The following is an 18,785-nucleotide window of genomic DNA, read 5'->3' as shown; positions in this document are numbered from 1 at the left end:
CAGGTTCGATCCTGACTACGGGCGCCGTCTGTACGGAGTTTGTACGTTCTTCCCGTGACCTGCATGGGTTTCCTCCGAGATCTTCGGTTTCCTCCCACACTCCAAAGACGTACAGGTATGTAGGTTAATTGACTGGGTAAATGTAAAAATTGTCCCTAGCGTGTGTAGGATAGTGTTAATGTGCGGGGATCGCTGGGCGGCGCGGACCCGGTGGGCCGAAGGGCCTGTTTCCGCGCCGTATCTCTAAACTAAACTAAAGCTCCTTTGTTAACCATGAACCTTTTTTCTCCTTGAGAAGCCTCTTCCTAATTGAGGGAATACATTTCTGCGAAGTGCTATGAACTCGCTGGTTAAATACCTGCTGCTGTTTCTCCACTGATCTCCCCCTCAGTCTGCACAGTATTCCCATCCCACACCAGACTACTCGACCTTTGGAATTGGCCTCGTTTAAGTTAACGACACCCGATACCAACCCTAGTGTTCGCTCTCAAAGTATCTGGAACTCCATATCTTTCTCAATACTCCCCTGGGGTCCACTTAACCACACCACCTTATATCAATCCTATTTATTCACAAAATGCTGGAGTAACTCAGCAGGTCAGGCAGCATCTCAGGATGAAGAAGGGTCTCAACCCGAAACGTCACCCATTCCTTCTCTCCTGTGATGCTGCCTGACCTGCTGAGTTACTCCAGCATTTTGTGAATAAATACCTTCGATTTGTACCAGCATCTGCAGTTATTTTCTTACACTTATATTAATCCTACCTCGGCTACACAGAACTAAATCCCCTGTGGGCCACTTAACCACAACACATTATATTAATCCTACCTCAGTCGCTACACAGAACTAAATCCAGGTAGGTTAATTGGTTTGTTGAATGTAAAAAAAATTATCCCTAGTGGGTTTCGGATACTTCCAGTATAGTCCCTGGTGGGCTCTTCGGAAGTGATGACCACAAGATATAAGATACAAGAAATAGTCTACTCCCAGTAGATTCACTGTTCTCAACAACCCTCCCTGACATACACCACACATTCCTCTCCCGCAGTGATTAGTCCAATCAGTCCAATCACGGGCAGCACGGTGGCATAAAGTTAGCCCTACTGCCTCACAGCGCCGGAGACCCGGGTTCGATCCCGACTACGGGCGCTGTCTGTACGGAGTTTGTACGTTCACCCCGTGACCTGCGTGGGTTTTCTCCGAGATCTTCAGTTTCCTCCCACACTCCAAAGACGTACAGGTATGTAGGTTAATTGGCTTGGTGTAAATGTAAATTGTCCCCAGTGTGTGTAGGATAGTGTTAGTGTACGGGGTGATCGCTGGTCGGCACGGACCCGGTGGGCCGAAAGATCTATTTTCAGTGCTGTATCTGTAAACTAAACTGGAATTGTCTGCTGCAGAAGGCAGTGGAGGCCAATTCACTGGATGTTTTCAAGAGAAATAGCTCTTAGGGCTAACGGAATCAAGGGATACGGGGAGAAAGCAGGAACGGGGTACTGATTCTGGATGATCAGCCACGATCATATTGAATGGCGGTGCTGGCTCGAAGGCCCGAATGGTCTACTCCTGCACCTATTTTCTGTTCCTATGTATGTTTCTATGAATTGTAGATGCTGGATTCTCAAGGAAAACACAAAGTGCTGGAGGAAATCAGAGGGTCAGGCGGCATCTGTGGAGGCAAGTGGACCGTCTGGAGAAGGGACATGGCCCAAAGCCTGTCCTCTGCAGATGTTGCTTGACCCACTGAGTTCCTCCAGCACTTTGAGCTTTATATTCTAAGTCACTTCTCTGTAAAACCTGAAGAAATATTTTGTTTGAAAGAACTGCAGCCAAACGTACTCAATATCGCCATCGTGAGGACTCCATTGGAACTGCAAGGAAAGCATTCGATATACATCTGAAATCTTGGCACTTGAAATTATTAACTGTTTGTGGTTCTGCTGCGGCAGGACTTCCAGGCCTAATTAAGCATCCACAAAGCCGTGTAAACTGGGGAAAATAAACGTCGGAGTCAATTTGTTCAGTTCACTTCAGTTTAGTTTATGTAAGAAAATAACTGCAGATGCCGGTACAAATCGAAGGTATATATTTCACAAAATGCTGGAGTAACTCAGCAGGTCAGGCAGCATCTCAGGAGAGAAGTAATGGGTGACGTTTCGGGTCGAGACCCTTCTTCAGACTCCGTCTGGAATGCTGGAGTAACTCAGCAGGTCAGGCAGCATCTCAGGAGAGAAGGAATGGGTGACGTTTCGGGTCGAGACCCTTCTTCAGCCTGAAGAAAACAGGGTATCGACCCGAAACGTCACCCATTCCTTCTCTCCTGAGATGCTGCCTGACCCGCTGAGTTACTCCAGCATTTTGTGAAATCAGTTTAGTTTATTGTCACGTGTACTGAATCCACAATTTCACAACTCTCTGGGTGAAAAAACTTTTTTATCATCTCAGTTTTAAATGGCCTCCCCTTTATTCTTAGACTGTGTGTGGCCCCTGGTTCTGGACTCCCCCCAACATTGGGAACATTTTTTTCCTGCATCTAGCTTGTCCAGTCCTTTTATAATTTTATATGTTTCTATGAGATCCCCCCTCGTCCTTCTAAATTCCAGTGAATAGTTCTAGTAAAGAGTTTCAGTAAAGAGTTCTACAATACAGGACTATTGCATTTCCACAATTTTAATGAATTCATCCGTGGAGATTCTGGATCTTGTGGGAGCTGGCTGGACATAATGTTTAGTGTTTGTTCATGTATCCAATAAATCTATCCGCCATTCATTCACATTAATTCTCAAAGGTTTCTGTGCATTACTATACTTCTGTGTGCACAGCAGCTCAAATGTGCAGGGTTTTCTCCAAAGCAGACATATAGATTTTAACTGCAGATGGGAATGGCCTCCTGTTGCATTTGGTCAAATGGAATAACTGCATTTTATAATAGACAATAGACAATAGGTGCAGGAGGAGGCCATTCAGCCCTTTGAGCCAGCACCACCATTCAATGTGATCATGGCTGATCATTCTCAATCAGTACCCCGTTCCTGCCTTTTCCCCATACCCCCTGACTCCACTATCCTTAAGGGCTCTATCTAGCTCTCTCTTGAATGCATTCAGAGATAAAGTTTGAAGGGGGCACCCGGATTTGAACCAGGGACCTCTTGATCTGCACAAAGTGCTGAAAGAACACAGCGGGTCAGGCAGCATCCGTGGAGGGAATAGACGGATGGCGTTTCAAGCCTGGCCCTTCTATGTGTTGGTGTAATTTAAGCCTTGCGCAGAAGAAGGTAGTGTCAGACTGCTCTCAATGCAATAGTGTAAGAAAATAACTGCAGATGCTGGTACAAATCGAAGGTATTTATTTCACAAAATGCTGGAGTAACTCAACAGGTCAGGCAGCATCTCGGGAGAGAAGGAATGGGTGATGTTTCGGGTCGAGACCCTTCTTCAGGGTCATTCATCTCCATTAATCCATGGGGGGAGCATGGTGGTGCAGTAGGGTGGAGTTGCTGCCTTACCGCACCAGGGACCCGGGTTCCATCCTGGCCACGGGTGCTGTGTGTATGGAATTTGTACGTTCTCCCCGTGACCTGCGTGGGTTTCCTCCAAGGGTTTTTTGTGGAACTCTCTGCCACAGAGGGCAGTGGAGGCCAATTCACGGGATGAATTTAAGAGAGAGTTAGATAGAGCTCTAGGGGCTAGTGGAATCAAGGGATATGGAGAGAAGGCAGGCACGGGTTACTGATTGTGGATGACCAGCCATGATCACAATGAATGGCGGTGCGTACAGGCTCGAAGGGCCAAATGGCCTCCTCCTGCATCTATTTTCTGTGTTTCTATGAGCTCCGGTTTCCTCCCACACTCCAAAGACGTACAGGTTTGTAGGTGAGTTGGCTTCGATCGGGGATCGCTGGTCGGCGCGGACTCGGAGGGTCGAAGTGCCTGTTTCCACGCTGTATCGCTAAACTAAATTATTTTTTTCTTCTTAGCAAGTTTTGGACAAACCCCGATCACCAACATCAGACATCCTACGTAACCAAACAGCAAAAGATGCCACGAAGCAAAAAGGATAGGCCAGCTTCAAATATAGTGCGTTGCATCTCCATTCCAAGTTAAGGTCGTGTCTTGAGGTGTCAACTGGAAACACAGGAACAGGCACAGGGTGCAGGAGTTACTCAGCGGGTCAGGCAGCATTCCAAGAGAACATGGACGGGTGACGTTTCAGGTTGGAAAGTCTGAAGAATGGTCTCGACTCGAAACGTCACCTATCCATGTTCTCCATGGATGCTGCCTGACCCGCTGAGTTACTCCGGCACTTTGTGTCTTTCCTTGGTATACCAGCATCTGCCGTTCCTTGTTTCAACATAGGAACAGCACTTGATTCGGTTTTGAGCAGAGCAGTTGCCGAGATAAGATACATCCTGATAGTTTCGTTTCTTGTCACGTGTACCGAGGTACAGTGAGAAACTTTTGTTGCGTGCCATCTAGCCAGCGGAAAGACAATGCGTGATTACAATCGAGCCGTCCACAGTGTGCAGATACATGATAAAGGGAGTAACGTGAATAACGTTTAGGGCTAGATAAAGTTCACTGGTCTGATCAAAGATAGTCCAAGGGTCACCAATGAGGTAGATGGTAGCTCAGGGGTGCTCTCTAGTTGGTGAGAGGAGGGTTCAGTTGCCTGATAACAGCTGGGAAGAAACTGTCCCTGAATCTGGAGGTAGACAATAGACAATAGGTGCAGGAGGAGGCCATTTGGCCCTTCGAACCAGCACCGCCATTCAATGTGATCATGGCTGATCATTCTCAATCAGTACCCCCTTCCTGCCTTCTCCCCATACCCCCTGACTCCGCTATCCTTAAGAGCTCTATCTAGCTCTCTCTTGAATGCATTCAGAGAATTGGCCTCCACTGCCTTCTGAGGCAGAGAATTCCACAAATTTACAACTCTCTGACTGAAACGGTTTTTCCTCATCTCCGTTGTAAATGGCCTACCCCTTATTCTTAAACTGTGGCCCCCTGTTCTGGACTCCCCCAACATTGGGAAGATGTTTCCTGCCTCTTACGTGTCCAACCCCTTAATAATCTTATATGTTTCGATAAAATCCCCTCTCATCCTTCTAAATTCCAGTGTATACAAGCCTAGTCGCTCCAATCTTTTAACATACGACAGTCCCACCATTCCGGGAATTAACCTAGTAAACCTACGCTGCACGCCCTTAATAGCAAGAATATCCTTCCTCAAATTTGGAGACCAAAACTGCACACAGTACTCCAGGTGCGGTCTCACTAGGGCCCTGTACAACTGCAGAAGGACCTCTTTGCTCCTATACTTCTCTACCTTTTGCCTGAGTGGAATGGATTTTCCCATGATGCCTCTGTAGACGCTGGCAAGAGTCATGGAAGACTTGCTGAATTTGGTTTCGTTTTAGTTTAGACAAACAACATGGAAACGTGCTTTTCAGCCAGCAGAGCCCTTTCACACACTAGTTCTGCTGCTCTCTCACTTAGTTCAGTTTAAGTCAGTCTCAGTTTTCAGGACGCAGCACACAAACAGGCCCATCGGCCCACTGAGTCCACGCTGACCATCGATTACCCATCCACACTAGTTCCATGTTATCCCACTTTCTCATCCACTCTCAACGCACACCAGGGGAAAACTGACAGAAGCCAAGTCTGCAGACTGCTTGGGATGCGGCAGGAAAGTGGAACACCCAGGGAGAACGCACAAACTCCACACAGACAGCACCCGCAGTCAGGATCGAACCCGGGTCTGTGGCGCTGTGAGGCAGCAGCTCGACCCGCTGCGCCACCGAGCCGCTCCCCACTTTGGTGAACATTACCACTCACAGACCGCCACGCGGAATACCGGAGCTGCAGGTAACTAGTGATTAGACGGACACTGTCAGGCAAAGTGTTCATTGATTGCACCTTCACACTGAAGGGGAAGCCAGCTATGGAAGACCATCGGCAATTACACAGGAAAAGACGGCACGCTCCGGGGAAATCAGTGCTTACTCATAATGATAATTAAACTCCAAACAAGAGTCAAGTGTTTTATTGTCATATGTCCCAGATAGAACAATGACATTCTTAGTTGCAGCAGCACAACAGAATATGTAAACATAGTGCACTGTAAACAATATAATAAACGAGAAAGAAAAGTTCAGTGTATGTGTGTGTGTATATATACATGTGTGTGTGTATGTCAAGTTATTATATATATATATATATATAAATATATATATGTGTATATATACATAAATATGTATATATATATATAGTGTGTATATAGTGTGTATATATATATATATAGATATATATATATGTGTGTGTATATGTATGTGTGTATATATATATATGTGTGTGTGTGTGTGTATATATGTGTGTGTGTGTGTACATATGTGTGTATATATATATGTGTGTGTGTGTGTGTATATATATGTGTGTGTGTGTGTGTATATATATGTGTGTGTGTGTATATATATGTGTGTGTGTGTGTGTGTATATATATGTGTGTGTGTGTGTGTGTATATATATGTGTGTGTGTGTGTGTATATATATGTGTGTGTGTGTGTGTGTATATATATGTGTGTGTGTGTGTGTGTGTATATATATATATATATACATATGTGTGTGTGTGCGTGTGCGTGTGTGTGTATATATATGTGTGTGTGTGTGTATATATATATATATACATATGTGTGTGTGTGTGTGTGCGTGTGCGTGTGTGTGTATATATATGTGTGTGTGTGTGTGTGTGTATATATATATATATACATATGTGTGTGTGTGTGTGTGCGTGTGCGTGTGTGTGTATATATATATATATACACAAGGAAGAAGCTGTTCCTGATCCTGGACGTTCCAGTTTTCAGGATCCTGTACCTTCTTCCCGATGACAGGGGTGAAATGCCAGGGTGGTGTGGGTCTCTGATGATGCTGGCTGCCTTTTGGAGGCAGCGCCTCGTGTAAATCCTTTCGATGGTTGGGGGGGTGGTCAGGACCCGTGATGGACGGGGCAGTGCTCACGAACACCGTCTTATTCATTCAGAAGTTATTGACTGATTGAAAAATACAGCATAGAAACACGGATTGAGTTTAGTCTAGATTAAACAGGCCCTAGGGCGCACACTGACCAGTGATCCCCGCACACTAACACTAGCCTGCACACACCTGGGACGATTTTACATTTTATACCAAGCCACTTTACCCATAAACCTGCACGTCTTTGGAGTGTGGGCGGACACCGAAGATCTCGGAGAAAACCCACGCAGGTCACGGGGAGAACGTACAAACTCCGTACAGACAGCACCCGTAGTCGGGATCGAACCCGGGTCTCAGGCGCTGTGAGGCGGCAACTCTACCGCTGCATCACCATTGGGCAATTTGCCGTGGGCATGGGCAACTTGGGCATGGGCAATTACCCATTGGGCAATTTAAACCCAGGTGGCTCAGGGAACATTTAACGTGACATTCCTCAGATCAACAGCTCAGGAAAACCATTGCGGAGACCGGAATGGAAGAGGCAGGAAAGCAAAGCGTTGCCGATGGAGCCAACATCAGCAGAGTGGAAGGGTCGCCAAGCAACCAGATTAATCACAGACACTGTAGGTGCCAAAAGCACAACGATCTAGACATACAGTTAGATTGGCAGCAAAGGCTCTGCTTCCTGGTCGTTATGTCAATTGGCACTGGGGGACATTGTCAGAAACAATGACGAAGACAACAGAGCAGGGGAAACATCAACATCAGGAGTAAGACAACTCACTGGGTCTCCAGCGCCCATGCAGTCTCACAAAGATCCAAGCTTTCAAATTTGTACATTTAATTCCAAGCTTTTTATGGGCTATGAGTCATGTCCAACATTTTCACCTTGCAGCTGATTTACTTTAGTTTAATTTTGTTTAGATACAGCGCGGAAACAGGCCCTTCGGCCCACTGAGTCCGTGCTGGCCAGCGATCCCCGCACTTTAACGCTATCCTACACACACTAGCCAGAGACCCGGGTTTGATTCTGACTACAGGTGCTGTCTGTATTGAGTTTGTACGTTCTCCTTATGACCTTGTGCTCCGGTTTAGACAAGACAATAGACAATAGGCGCAGGAGTAGGCCATTCGGCCCTTCGAGCCAGCACCACCATTCAATGTGATCATGGCTGATCATTCTCAATCAGTACCCCGTTCCTGCCTTCTCCCCATACCCCCTAACTCCGCTATCCTTAAGAGCTCTATCTAGCTCTCTCTTGAATGCATTCAGAGAATTGGCCTCCACTGCCTTCTGAGGCAGAGAATTCCACAGATTCACAACTCTCTGACTGAAAAAGTCTTTCCTCATCTCAGTTCTAAATGGCCTACCCCCTTATTCTTAAACTGTGGCCCCTGGTTCTGGACTCCCCCAACATTGGGAACATGTTTCCTGCCTCTAAAGTGTCCAACCCCTTAATAATCTTATACGTTTCAATAAGATCTCCTATCATCCTTCTAAATTCCAGTGTATACAAGCCTAGTCGCTCCAGTCTTTCAACATATGACAGTCCCGCCATTCTGGGAATTAACCTAGTAAACCTACGCTGCACGCCCTCAATGTGATCATGGCTGATTCCTCACACACTCCAAAGACGTGCGGGTTTGTAGGTTAATTTGCTTCTGTAAATAGTCCCCCCGGGTGCAAGATAGAGCTAGCGTATGTGTTAATCGCTGTTTGTAGGGAGTTTGCTCGTTCTCCCCACGACAGAGTGGGTTTTCTGCTGGAGCTTCGGCTTCCTCCCACATTCCAAAGACATACAGATTTGTACGTTAATTGGCTTTGGTAAAAATTGTAAACTGTCCATACGTGTGTGTAGGATAGTGCCAGAGGAGGGGGTGATAATGGCACAGACGCCTGTTTTCACAGTGTATCTCACAATCATATCTCTGGCATTTAGAACAATGTTATGGCCATCGTAGGGAAGGTAAAATACAAAGGAGTCTTATCAACAGGTGCAAAGTTGGAAAATAAAGAGCTCCGCGTGCAAGCTTTGAATAGTTTCCACTCGGCACTAAAATGTTCCCCGTCACATCCCACGAATGGTGCAGTGAGACACAAGGATAGGTGATGGAAGTTTGGTCCACGGTGGATGTGAAGGGAGATCTGAGGAGGTTGTTGGAGATCTTCAGAGAGGGAATGGCCGAGGTTTGAATCCCTTTGAACCAAACACAAAAAGTGCTGCAGGGACTCAACGGGCCAGGCAGCATCTAGGGTTGGAATGGACAGGTAACGTTTCAAGTCACGACCCGTCTTCAGGTTAGCAATCTGGCCCAAAACGTTACCAGCCCGGTGCGAAGAAGGGTCCTGACCCGAAACGTCACCTGTCCGTTCCGGATAGATCCACAAATCCTCCCAGCCGGAGCCGCTGAGTTCCTCCAGCACTTTGTGTTTTGCTTAAGATTCCAGCACCTGCAGTATCTTGCTTCCCCATAACACGATTAAACGTGCGGCTTTGCCAGGTGTTAGTTGGCCCCGTACCCGAGCGTTCCGTTTGCCATTTTGTTTTGCGCCCTCTCTCCCAGACTGTATCCACAATCTCTCTGCAATTTCTGACGGTCTTGGATGGAGCAGTTCCCAAACCGTGCTGTGATGCATCCCGATAAAAGGCTTCCTACAGCACATCTGTAGAAGTTGGCGAGGGGGGGGGGGGGCAGCGACACCAGGGGCCGGCAGAGGAGTGAACTGGGGTCTTGCCTTCCACGACTTCAAGGCCGACTGCAGGAGGCAGAGAATGCCGCAGATTCACAACTACATCCAACTCTCTCTTGAAAACATCCACTGCCTTCTGTGGCAGAGAATTCCACAAACTCACAACCCTCTGGGTGAAAAAGGTTTTCCTCATCTCAGTCCTAAATGGCCTACCCCTTATTCTTAAACTGTGACCCCTGGTTCTAGACTACCCCAACTTTCATTTCACTGCACATCGCGTATGTGTATGTGACAAATAAACTTGACTTGACTTGACATCGGGAACATTTTTCCTGCATCCAGCCTGTCCAATCCCTTAAGAATTTTATATGTTTCTGTAAGATCCCCTCTCACCCTTCTAAATTCCAGTGAATACAAGCCCAGTCGATCCATTCCAGTGAATACAAGCTCAGTCGATCCATTCCAGTGAATACAAGCTCAGTCGATCCATTCCAGTGAATACAAGCCCAGTCGATCCATTCCAGTGAATACAAGCCCAGTCGATCCATTCCAGTGAATACAAGCCCAGTCGATCCATTCCAGTGAATACAAGCCCAGTCGATCCATTCCAGTGAATACAAGCCCAGTCGATCCATTCCAGTGAATACAAGCCCAGTCGATCCATTGTCAGTCAATGATTAGATCGGTCCACTTAGAGGAACCTTGATTTTATCTGTAGTGAGATTTAGTGAAATCAAATACCGGGAATTATTTTGTCTTGGGACTGATCTGGCATTGTGATATCAGGAATATGTATGCAAAATTAAGAAACCGAACAAAGTAAAAGAAATAAAACACACAAGAGGTCCCCTGAATGTAGTGCAATAAAACCAGTTTAATTCATGACGAACAGTATTGAAAAAGGCAACTTTTATTAAAAAACCCAAACCCATTTCTGATGCGGAGAACTCAGTTCTAAGCAGAAAACAAGTCTCAAAAACAAAGGCAAAGAAGTAAAAACTATAAGATAATATGAATGCAACGCTTTTCACTGTTATCAAGTGGGGCAATAATGATTTCAAATGAAAAGCAAGGCTAAAACTAGGAATAAAGTTTGCAATGATAAACAACCGTATTCATTTCAGTTCAACATCTAAGTTGGTTATTGAGAAGCATTTGGCTGTGGTCTGTGGTGAGCACACATTGTTTGCATCAGCCTTTCCTTGTGGATGCCGTGCTAGTACTGCTGGTCGGTCGGTGTGCCCTTGATTACAAAGTGCATTCAACCTTTTTCTGTTTGTCAGCAATGTTTCCCCTTTTCAAAGGCAAGTCGACCATTAACCTGAATCTCCGAGCCCTGGCGCTTTTAAAGACGTTTGTTATTCAGCGGCACACCAATTGAAACTCTCAGGAGAAAAAAAAAAAAGAAGAAAAAAAACTTTATTCCGACACTGAACACAATTCATGCTGGATCGATTTGGAATTGCGTGTTCTATGGCGACCAGCGGGGAAAGCACTTCACTGCTTCAGCTCAACGTAGTTGGCAGGGAAGAGTCCGTACCTGCCTCTGCATTCTCCTCTCCACCAGCCCTCATCGATCATCTCGATGCTGGTGATCATGTCGTCTGGGTCAAAGGAAATCTCGTCGTCACCAGCTGAAAAAAAAATTGGAAGCAATATTATTGCTTACCAGATTGATTCCTGGGATGGCAGGACTTTCATATGAAGAAAGACTGGATAGACTCGGCTTGTACTCGCTGGAATTTAGAAGATTGAGGGGGGATCTTATAGAAACTTACAAAATTCTTAAGGGGTTGGACAGGCTAGATGCAGGATGATTGTTCCCGATGTTGGGGAAGTCCAGAACAAGGGGTCACAGTTTAAGGATAAGGGGGACGTCTTTTAGGACCGAGATGAGAACGTTTTTTTTCCACACAGAGTGGTGAATCTGTGGAATTCTCTGCCACAGAAGGTAGTTGAGGCCAGTTCATTGGCTATATTTAAGAGGGAGTTAGATGTGGCCCTTCTGGCTAAAGGGATCAGGGGGTATGGAGAAAAGGCAGATACGGGATACTGAGTTGGATGATCAGCCATGATCATATTGAATGGCGGTGCAGGCTCGAAGGGCCGAATGGCCTACTCCTGCACCTATTTTCTATGTTTCTAGACTGCTGGCTTTGAAGTTTATGGTGTAGAGACAGACCGTTAAGATACAGCAAGGAAAGACGGCCGTACAATAACCGTGACAGCAACCTTGCACTCACCAGCCCAGTGGTCACTACAGGCCCAGTGTCCTTGGACACCATAACAGGCCCAGACACCATGGGGACCATCGATCGCCCGTTCATTCTAGTTCTGCGATCTCCTACTATCGCATCCACCCCTTGCACGCGAGGGCCAATTTTACAGAGGCCCCAATTAAAATTCAAAACCCGCACGTCTTTGGGATGTGGAAGGATGCTGGAGCACCCGGAGGAAACCCACGCGGTCACAGGGAGGACATGCAAACTCCACACAGACAGCACCCGCGGTCAGGATCGAACCCGGGTCTCCGGCGCTGGGAGGCAGCTGCTCTACCAGTTGCGCCACTGTGCCGCTCAAGTCGGCTGGAATACGTTCCAGCCTCTTGTCATCCTATCTCCACCAGTCCCATCAGCACATTACTCCTCATATACTAATCCAGACTCTGACATTTCATATAGTTTGACTACATTCTGGCAAAACATAACATAGAAAAGCCATTTAAAAGGGACAAGTTATTAACAAGTTATTAAGTTTGCACCCATGTTTTACTTACACCCAAGGCTTTTGTACTGAACTTTGGTATTTTGCCATCATTTCAACTACGATGCTTCTCTGCACTTTAATCGTTTCACATCTTCAATGTTCCCAATCTTCCAAAGGAAAGAAGCTCAATCTGTTTCATCTGCCTTGATGACTAGAAATTAAGTCCTGGTACAAAAACCTAGCAATTCCTTTTAGTAGAAATAAGGAACTGCAGGTATGCTGGTTTACACAAAAGGGCACAAAGTGCTGGAGTAACTCAGCGGGTCAGGCAGCATCTCTGGTGAACATGGATAGGTGACGTTTCACAGAGTGCTGGAGTAACTCAGCGGGTCAGGCAGCATCTCTGGGGAACATGGATAGGTGACGTTTCACAGAGTGCTGGAGTAACTCAGCGGGTCAGGCAGCATCTCTGGTGAATGTAGATAGGTGACGTTTCACAGAGTGCTGGAGTAACCCAGCGGGTCAGACAGTATCTCTGGTAAACGTAGATAGGTGGCATTTCGGGTTGGGACTCTCCACACTCAAGAGTCTGAAGAAGGGTCCCGACCCGAAACATCACCCATCTGCGTTCTCCAGAGACGCTGCCTGACCTGCTGAAGCACACCAATTCCTTTTGGTAGTCAAAGATACACACAAAATGCTGGAGTAACTCAGCAGGACAGACAGCATCTCTGGAGAGACGGAATGGGCAGCGTTTGGGGGTCGAGACCCTTCTTCAGACTGAAGGGTCTGAAGAGGGGTCCTGACCAAAAAACCTCACCTATCCACATACCCCAGAGATGCTGCCTTGTCTCACTGGGTTACTCCAGCATTCTGTGCCTATCTTCGGTTTAAACCGGCATCTGCAGTTCCTTCCCACACCTTCCAGCAGTCACGCCTTAGTGATGTATTATACACACACACACCAGCATTATTCACTGGAAACATAGGTGCATTGGATTAAGGAGAGGAGTTCTGATGGAAGACACCCGTACAATAATCTCGACGGCATTCTTGCACTCACCTGCTTGGTAGTCGTACAGAGCCACGGCAGTGATTCCATACTCATTCCCATACTCTGCGTAAGTGGGCTCGTCTGCAACAATAAACAAAGGCCGGATAGTAGTCTCTCCTTCACAGTTCAAAGAACAAGTACAAAACATTTTATGGGGAGGGGTTGATTTTTTTTTGGAAGGATATTCTCACCAAACCATATCCTTCAATATCAAGTATAGACAATAGACAATAGGTGCAGGAGTAGGCCATTCGGCCCTTCGAGCCAGCACCACCATTCAATGTGATCATGGCCGATCGTTCTCAAACAGTATCCAGTACCTGCCTTCTCCCCATACCCCCACTGAGAAATTTGTATCTGGAATTTTTTTTCGCGACATGCCGATTCATTGAAGACGCCTCACGATCACGCCCACGACACCCCGGCAAACGTTCGGCGACAGCCTAGTCACCGGCAGTCGCCTTAAAATGGCCTAAGTGGAAAATGCCCTGTAGGCACTGCATAGATGAGGTCTGCCGTATGAGTTTACCGAGCTGTATGCAAAACAAAACATGCATTTCACCTGACAAAATATAATTGAATAGAATTCTCCAAATTTGACGAAGGATATTCTTGCTAGATTCGGGTTCGATCCCGACTACGGGCGCCGTCTGTACGGAGTTTGTACGTTCTCCCCGTGACCTGCGTGGGTTTTCTCCGAGATCTTCGGTTTCCTCCCACACTCCAAAGACGTGCAGGTATGTAGGTTAATTGACCGGGCAAATGTAAAAATTGTCCCTAGTGTGTGTGTAGGATAGTGTTAATATGCGGGGATCGCTGGGTGGCGCGGACCCGGTGGGCCGAAGGGCCTGTTTCCGCGCTGTATCTCTAAATCTAAAAAATCTAAAATCTGAGCAGTTACCTTGCTGGTCCACCTGACTTTCGTCAGGCATCTGGTACACGGCCTCCTGTTCGTACATGGCCTCCTGGTACTGTGGTTCCTCCACAGCTGCCTGCAGCTCTGCACTGTAGGTTACCCCCCCGTCTTGCCTCTCCGCTGTTGCTTCCTCTTCTTGCTTCGTGAACTCCTGCAAATAAAAAGTTTAGAGACCTCTTTCAACTGGTACATCCCTTCCCGTCCACTCCGCTGCCCAGTGGCTCATGGAGGTTAAATACCGAAAAGCGACTGGCTGACCACTCTGATGATCTAATCCCTGCAGACTCCATGGATAAAAGATGTATGAGATGGGGGAGGTATGAGATACAATTAGGCTATTTGGCCCATCAAACCTACTCCGCCATTCAATCATGGCCGGTCTATCTCTCCCTCTCTACCCCATTCTCCTGCCTTCTCCCCATAACCCCTGACACCCGTACTAATAAAATCTGTCAATCTCCACTTTAAAAATACCCATTGACTTGGCCTCCACAGCCATCCGTGGCAATGCATTCCACAGATTCACCACCCTCTGACTAAAAGAATTCCTCCTCACCTCCTTTCCAAAGGTACGTCCTTTTATTCTGAGGCTGCGCCCTCTGGTTCTGGACTCTCCCGCTGGTGTAAACAGTTGTAACCCGAGATGCTCCATTTTGAATCCACAACATTCACACACTGAGCTTCAAATAGGGTTGTCAACAGTCCCGTATTAGCAGGGCCATCCCACATATTGGGCTAAATTGGTTTGTCCCGTACGGGACCGCCCTTGTCCCATATTAGGCCCGGGGGGGGGGCACTGTAGGCCCGGACGCTGTAGGCCCGGACGCTGCAGGCCCGGGGGGCACTGTAGGCCCGGACGCTGTAGGCCCGGAGGCTGCAGGCCTGGACGCTGTAGGCCCGGAGGCTGCAGACCCGGGGGGCGCTGTAGGCCTGGACGCTGTAGGCCCGGACGCTGCAGGCCCGGGGGGGCGCTGTAGGCCCGGACGCTGCAGGCCCGGGGGGGGCGCTGTAGGCCCGGACGCTGCAGGGCCCGGACGCTGTAGGCCCGGACGCTGCAGGCCCGGGGGGGGCGCTGTAGGCCTGGACGCTGTAGGCCCGGACGCTGTAGGCCCGGAGGCTGCAGGCCTGGACGCTGTAGGCCCGGAGGCTGCAGACCCGGATGCTGTAGGCCCGGAGGCTGCAGGCCCGGACGCTGTAGGCCCGGACGCTGCAGGGCCCAGACGCTGCAAGGCCCGGACGCTGTAGGCCTGGACGCTGTAGGCCCGGAGGCTGCAAGCCCGGGGGGCACTGTAGGCCCGGATGCTGTAGACCTGGACGCTGCAGGGCCCAGACGCTGTAGGCCTGGACGCTGTAGGCCCGGAGGCTGCAGGCCCGGACGCTGTAGGCCTGGACGCTGTAGGCCCGGACGCTGTAGGCCCGGAGGCTGCAGGCCCGGAGGCACGGGCCCCACGGGAAGTTACATAGCAACCTGCCTCCCGGCCCGGGCGGCCGCCATTGATGGAGCGGGAGCACGTGGCTGCTGGCTGGGTGAGGTAACGTGGGGCGCGGGGCGGTGACGTCACCTTTTGTCCCGTAGTTGGCAACTCTAGCTTTAAATCTCTTACCGATTGTGCAATTGAACACAACTTACCTCATAAATAGTGTTGGGCACTCTTTGTTCCTCCACCGGCGTAGGTGTGGGAGGTGGAGTGGCCACAGGGGCCTGGGCCGGGGCAGGGGCCTGGGCCGGGGCTGGGGCAAGGGCCTGGGCCGGGGCCTGGGCCGGGGCCGGGGCTGGGGCAAGGGCCTGGGCCGGGGCTGGGGCAAGGGCCTGGGCCGGGGCCGGGGCAGGAGCAGGGGTGGGTGCAGGTGCTGGCACAGACACTGGAGACGGCTTCTTCACCGATTCTTCTTCCTGTCGTCCAGAAAAAAACCAAAAATAGTTTCCATTATGGAATGGAATAGACAATAGGTGCAGGAGGAGGCCATTCGGCCCTTCGAGCACCGCCATTCAATGTGATCATGGCTGATCATCCACAATCAGTACCCGTTCCTGCCTTCTCCCCATACCCCCTGACTCCGCTGTCTTTATCGTCACACGTGAGGCGGCTCAGTGAAACTGTATGCTTGTCTACCCAAGGTATACAAATAGTGGCCACATAAAGGGCACCGCCAAAGTCACAAAGCACAGCGGCTCCTCCTTTGTCCGTGCCCCCCCCCCCCCCCACCCCACCCCAGCGGTTCCAGCAGGCCGAGTCCACCTTGTCCATTGTTCTTTGAACCCCCTCACGGCCGCCCCCCCCTGCATTGTTCTTCCCCCTCCCTCTCGGCCGTCCCGCACGCTCTCATTAAGATTTAAGATATACCCCACGACAAAATACGCTTCTTATTTGCTGATACAAATAAAGATAACATAAATATAAAGGACACAAAATGCTGGAGTAACTGAGTGGCGGGCCGCGCAACATCCCTGGAGATCATGAAGGATGATTTAGAAGGATGAGAGGAGATCTTATCGAAACGTATAAGATTATTAAGGGGTTGGGCACGTTAGAGGCAGGAAACATGTTCCCAATGTTGGGGGAGTCCAGAACCAGGGGCCACAGTTTAAGAATAAGGGGGAAAACATTTAGAACTGAGATGAGGGAAAACTTTTTCAGTCAGAGAGGTGTGAATCTGTGGAATTCTCTGCCTCAGAAGGCAGCGGAGGCCAATTCTCTGAATGCATTCAAGAGAGAGCTAGATAGAGCTCTTAAGGATAGCGGAGTCAGGGGGTATGGGGAGAAGGCAGGAACAGGGTACTGATTGAGAATGATCAGCCATGATCACATTGAATGGCGGTGCTGGCTCGAAGGGCCGAATGGCCTCCTCCTCCACCTATTGTCTATTGTCTATCATGGATAGATGACGTTTCGGGTCGGGACCTTTCTTCAGGCTTCTGTCAGAGGAAGGGTCTGGGCCCAAAATGTCACCTAGTCTGATCTGCCGAGTAACCCCAGCACTGCGTGTCCTTTTGTGTGTTAACCAGCATCTCCAGTTCTTTGTTTCTACACAAGTATCCACGGTCGATGCCCCACATATTATATTGACATGGCAACATTTCTAATTAAGGATTCGGTTTTGCAGGTTCACAGAGTAACTTTGGGGGTTTTTTTGCGATAAAAAGAACCTACAAATCTCTGTCAGGAATCTAGTAACAACAGTGCAGCGCGGTGGTAGAGTTGCTGCCTCACAGCGCCAGAGACCCGGGTTCGATCCCGACTACGGGCGCTGTCTGCACGGAGTTTGTACCTTCTCCCCTGTGACCTGCGTGAGTTTTCTCCAATTTCTTCCCACACTCCAAAGAAGCACAGGGAAGGTTAAATAGTGTAAGAAAATAACTGCAGGTGCTGGTACAAATGGAAGGCATCTCCTCCTACTTCCAATTTCCTCTTGTTGGCCTCTTCTTGTTCCTTTCTCTCACTAGCCTGGCGCCGGGCCCGCTGCTCCCCAACCTTCTTGCGATCCTCCTCCTCCTTCGACCTGGCGATATTCTCAAACTTGGACCGGATGCTGCTGGCACTGGCATTGGCTGCAGAACAAAACAGACGCAAGAGTTGCAAACCGTCTCTCCGTCAGCCGCGCACGCATGCACGCCGAGACAGAGACAAAACGCCAAGTAGCGTTGACTTCCCCCTCCAATTCCGAAGACAGCTGACGGGGCGGCGACAGAGCTTCCGCCTCACAGCGCCGGAGACACGGGCTCGATCCCAACCAGGGGTGCTGCCCGTACAGAGTTTGTTTGTTCTCTCCGTGACCTGCGTGGGTTTTCTCCGGGTGCTCCGGTTCCCCCCCCCCTCCCCATTCTAAAGACGTGCGGGTAATTGTCTTTCTGTAAATTGTGTCATGTGTGTGGGATGCAAAGATGATAACATGGAGCTTGTTGTTTAAACCGAAGGTACAGCAGGCAGTGAAGAAAGCCAATGGAATGTTGGCCTTCATAACAAGAGGAGTTGAGTTTAGGAGCAAAGAGGTCCTTCTGCAGTTGTACAGGGCCCTAGTGAGACCGCACCTGGAGTACTGTGTGCAGTTTTGGTCTCCAAATTTGAGGAAGGATATTCTTGCTATTAGGTTAATTCCCGGAATGGCGGGACTGTCATATGTTGAAAGACTGGAGCGACTAGGCTTGTATACACTGGAATTTAGAAGGATGAGAGGGGATCTTATCGAAACGTATAAGATTATTAAGGGGCTGGACACGTTAGAGGCAGGAAACATGTTCCCAATGTTCGGGGAAGTCCAGAACCAGGGGCCACAGTTTAAGAATAAGGGGTAGGCCATTTAGAACGGAGATGAGGAAAAACTTTTTCAGTCAGAGAGTTGTAAATCTGTGGAATTCTCTGCCTCAGAAGGCGGTGGAGGCCAATTCTCTGAATGCATTCAAGAGAGAGCTAGACAGAGCTCTTAAGGATAGCGGAGTCAG

The 18,785-nt window shown here is 48.7% G+C and overlaps 1 protein-coding gene across 1 annotated transcript in view; it reads right to left on the bottom strand.

The window, feature by feature from the left end:
• Nucleotides 1-10,532: 10,532 nt before the first annotated feature.
• LOC144602425 (src substrate cortactin-like) overlaps nucleotides 10,533-18,785 on the bottom strand; it is a 50,696-nt gene continuing 42,443 nt past the window's right edge. The window contains 5 exon segments of the mRNA XM_078415539.1: nucleotides 10,533-11,302; nucleotides 13,438-13,509; nucleotides 14,330-14,495; nucleotides 15,975-16,238; nucleotides 17,743-17,894. Coding sequence (XP_078271665.1) covers nucleotides 11,166-11,302; nucleotides 13,438-13,509; nucleotides 14,330-14,495; nucleotides 15,975-16,238; nucleotides 17,743-17,894 — 791 coding nt within the window. The 3' untranslated portion in view covers nucleotides 10,533-11,165.

The sequence above is a fragment of the Rhinoraja longicauda genome, chromosome 18, assembly GCF_053455715.1.
Source record: "Rhinoraja longicauda isolate Sanriku21f chromosome 18, sRhiLon1.1, whole genome shotgun sequence".
NCBI lineage: Eukaryota > Metazoa > Chordata > Chondrichthyes > Rajiformes > Arhynchobatidae > Rhinoraja > Rhinoraja longicauda.
The sequence above is the reverse complement of the archived record's forward strand: the minus strand, read 5'-3'. Positions and strand labels throughout refer to the sequence as shown.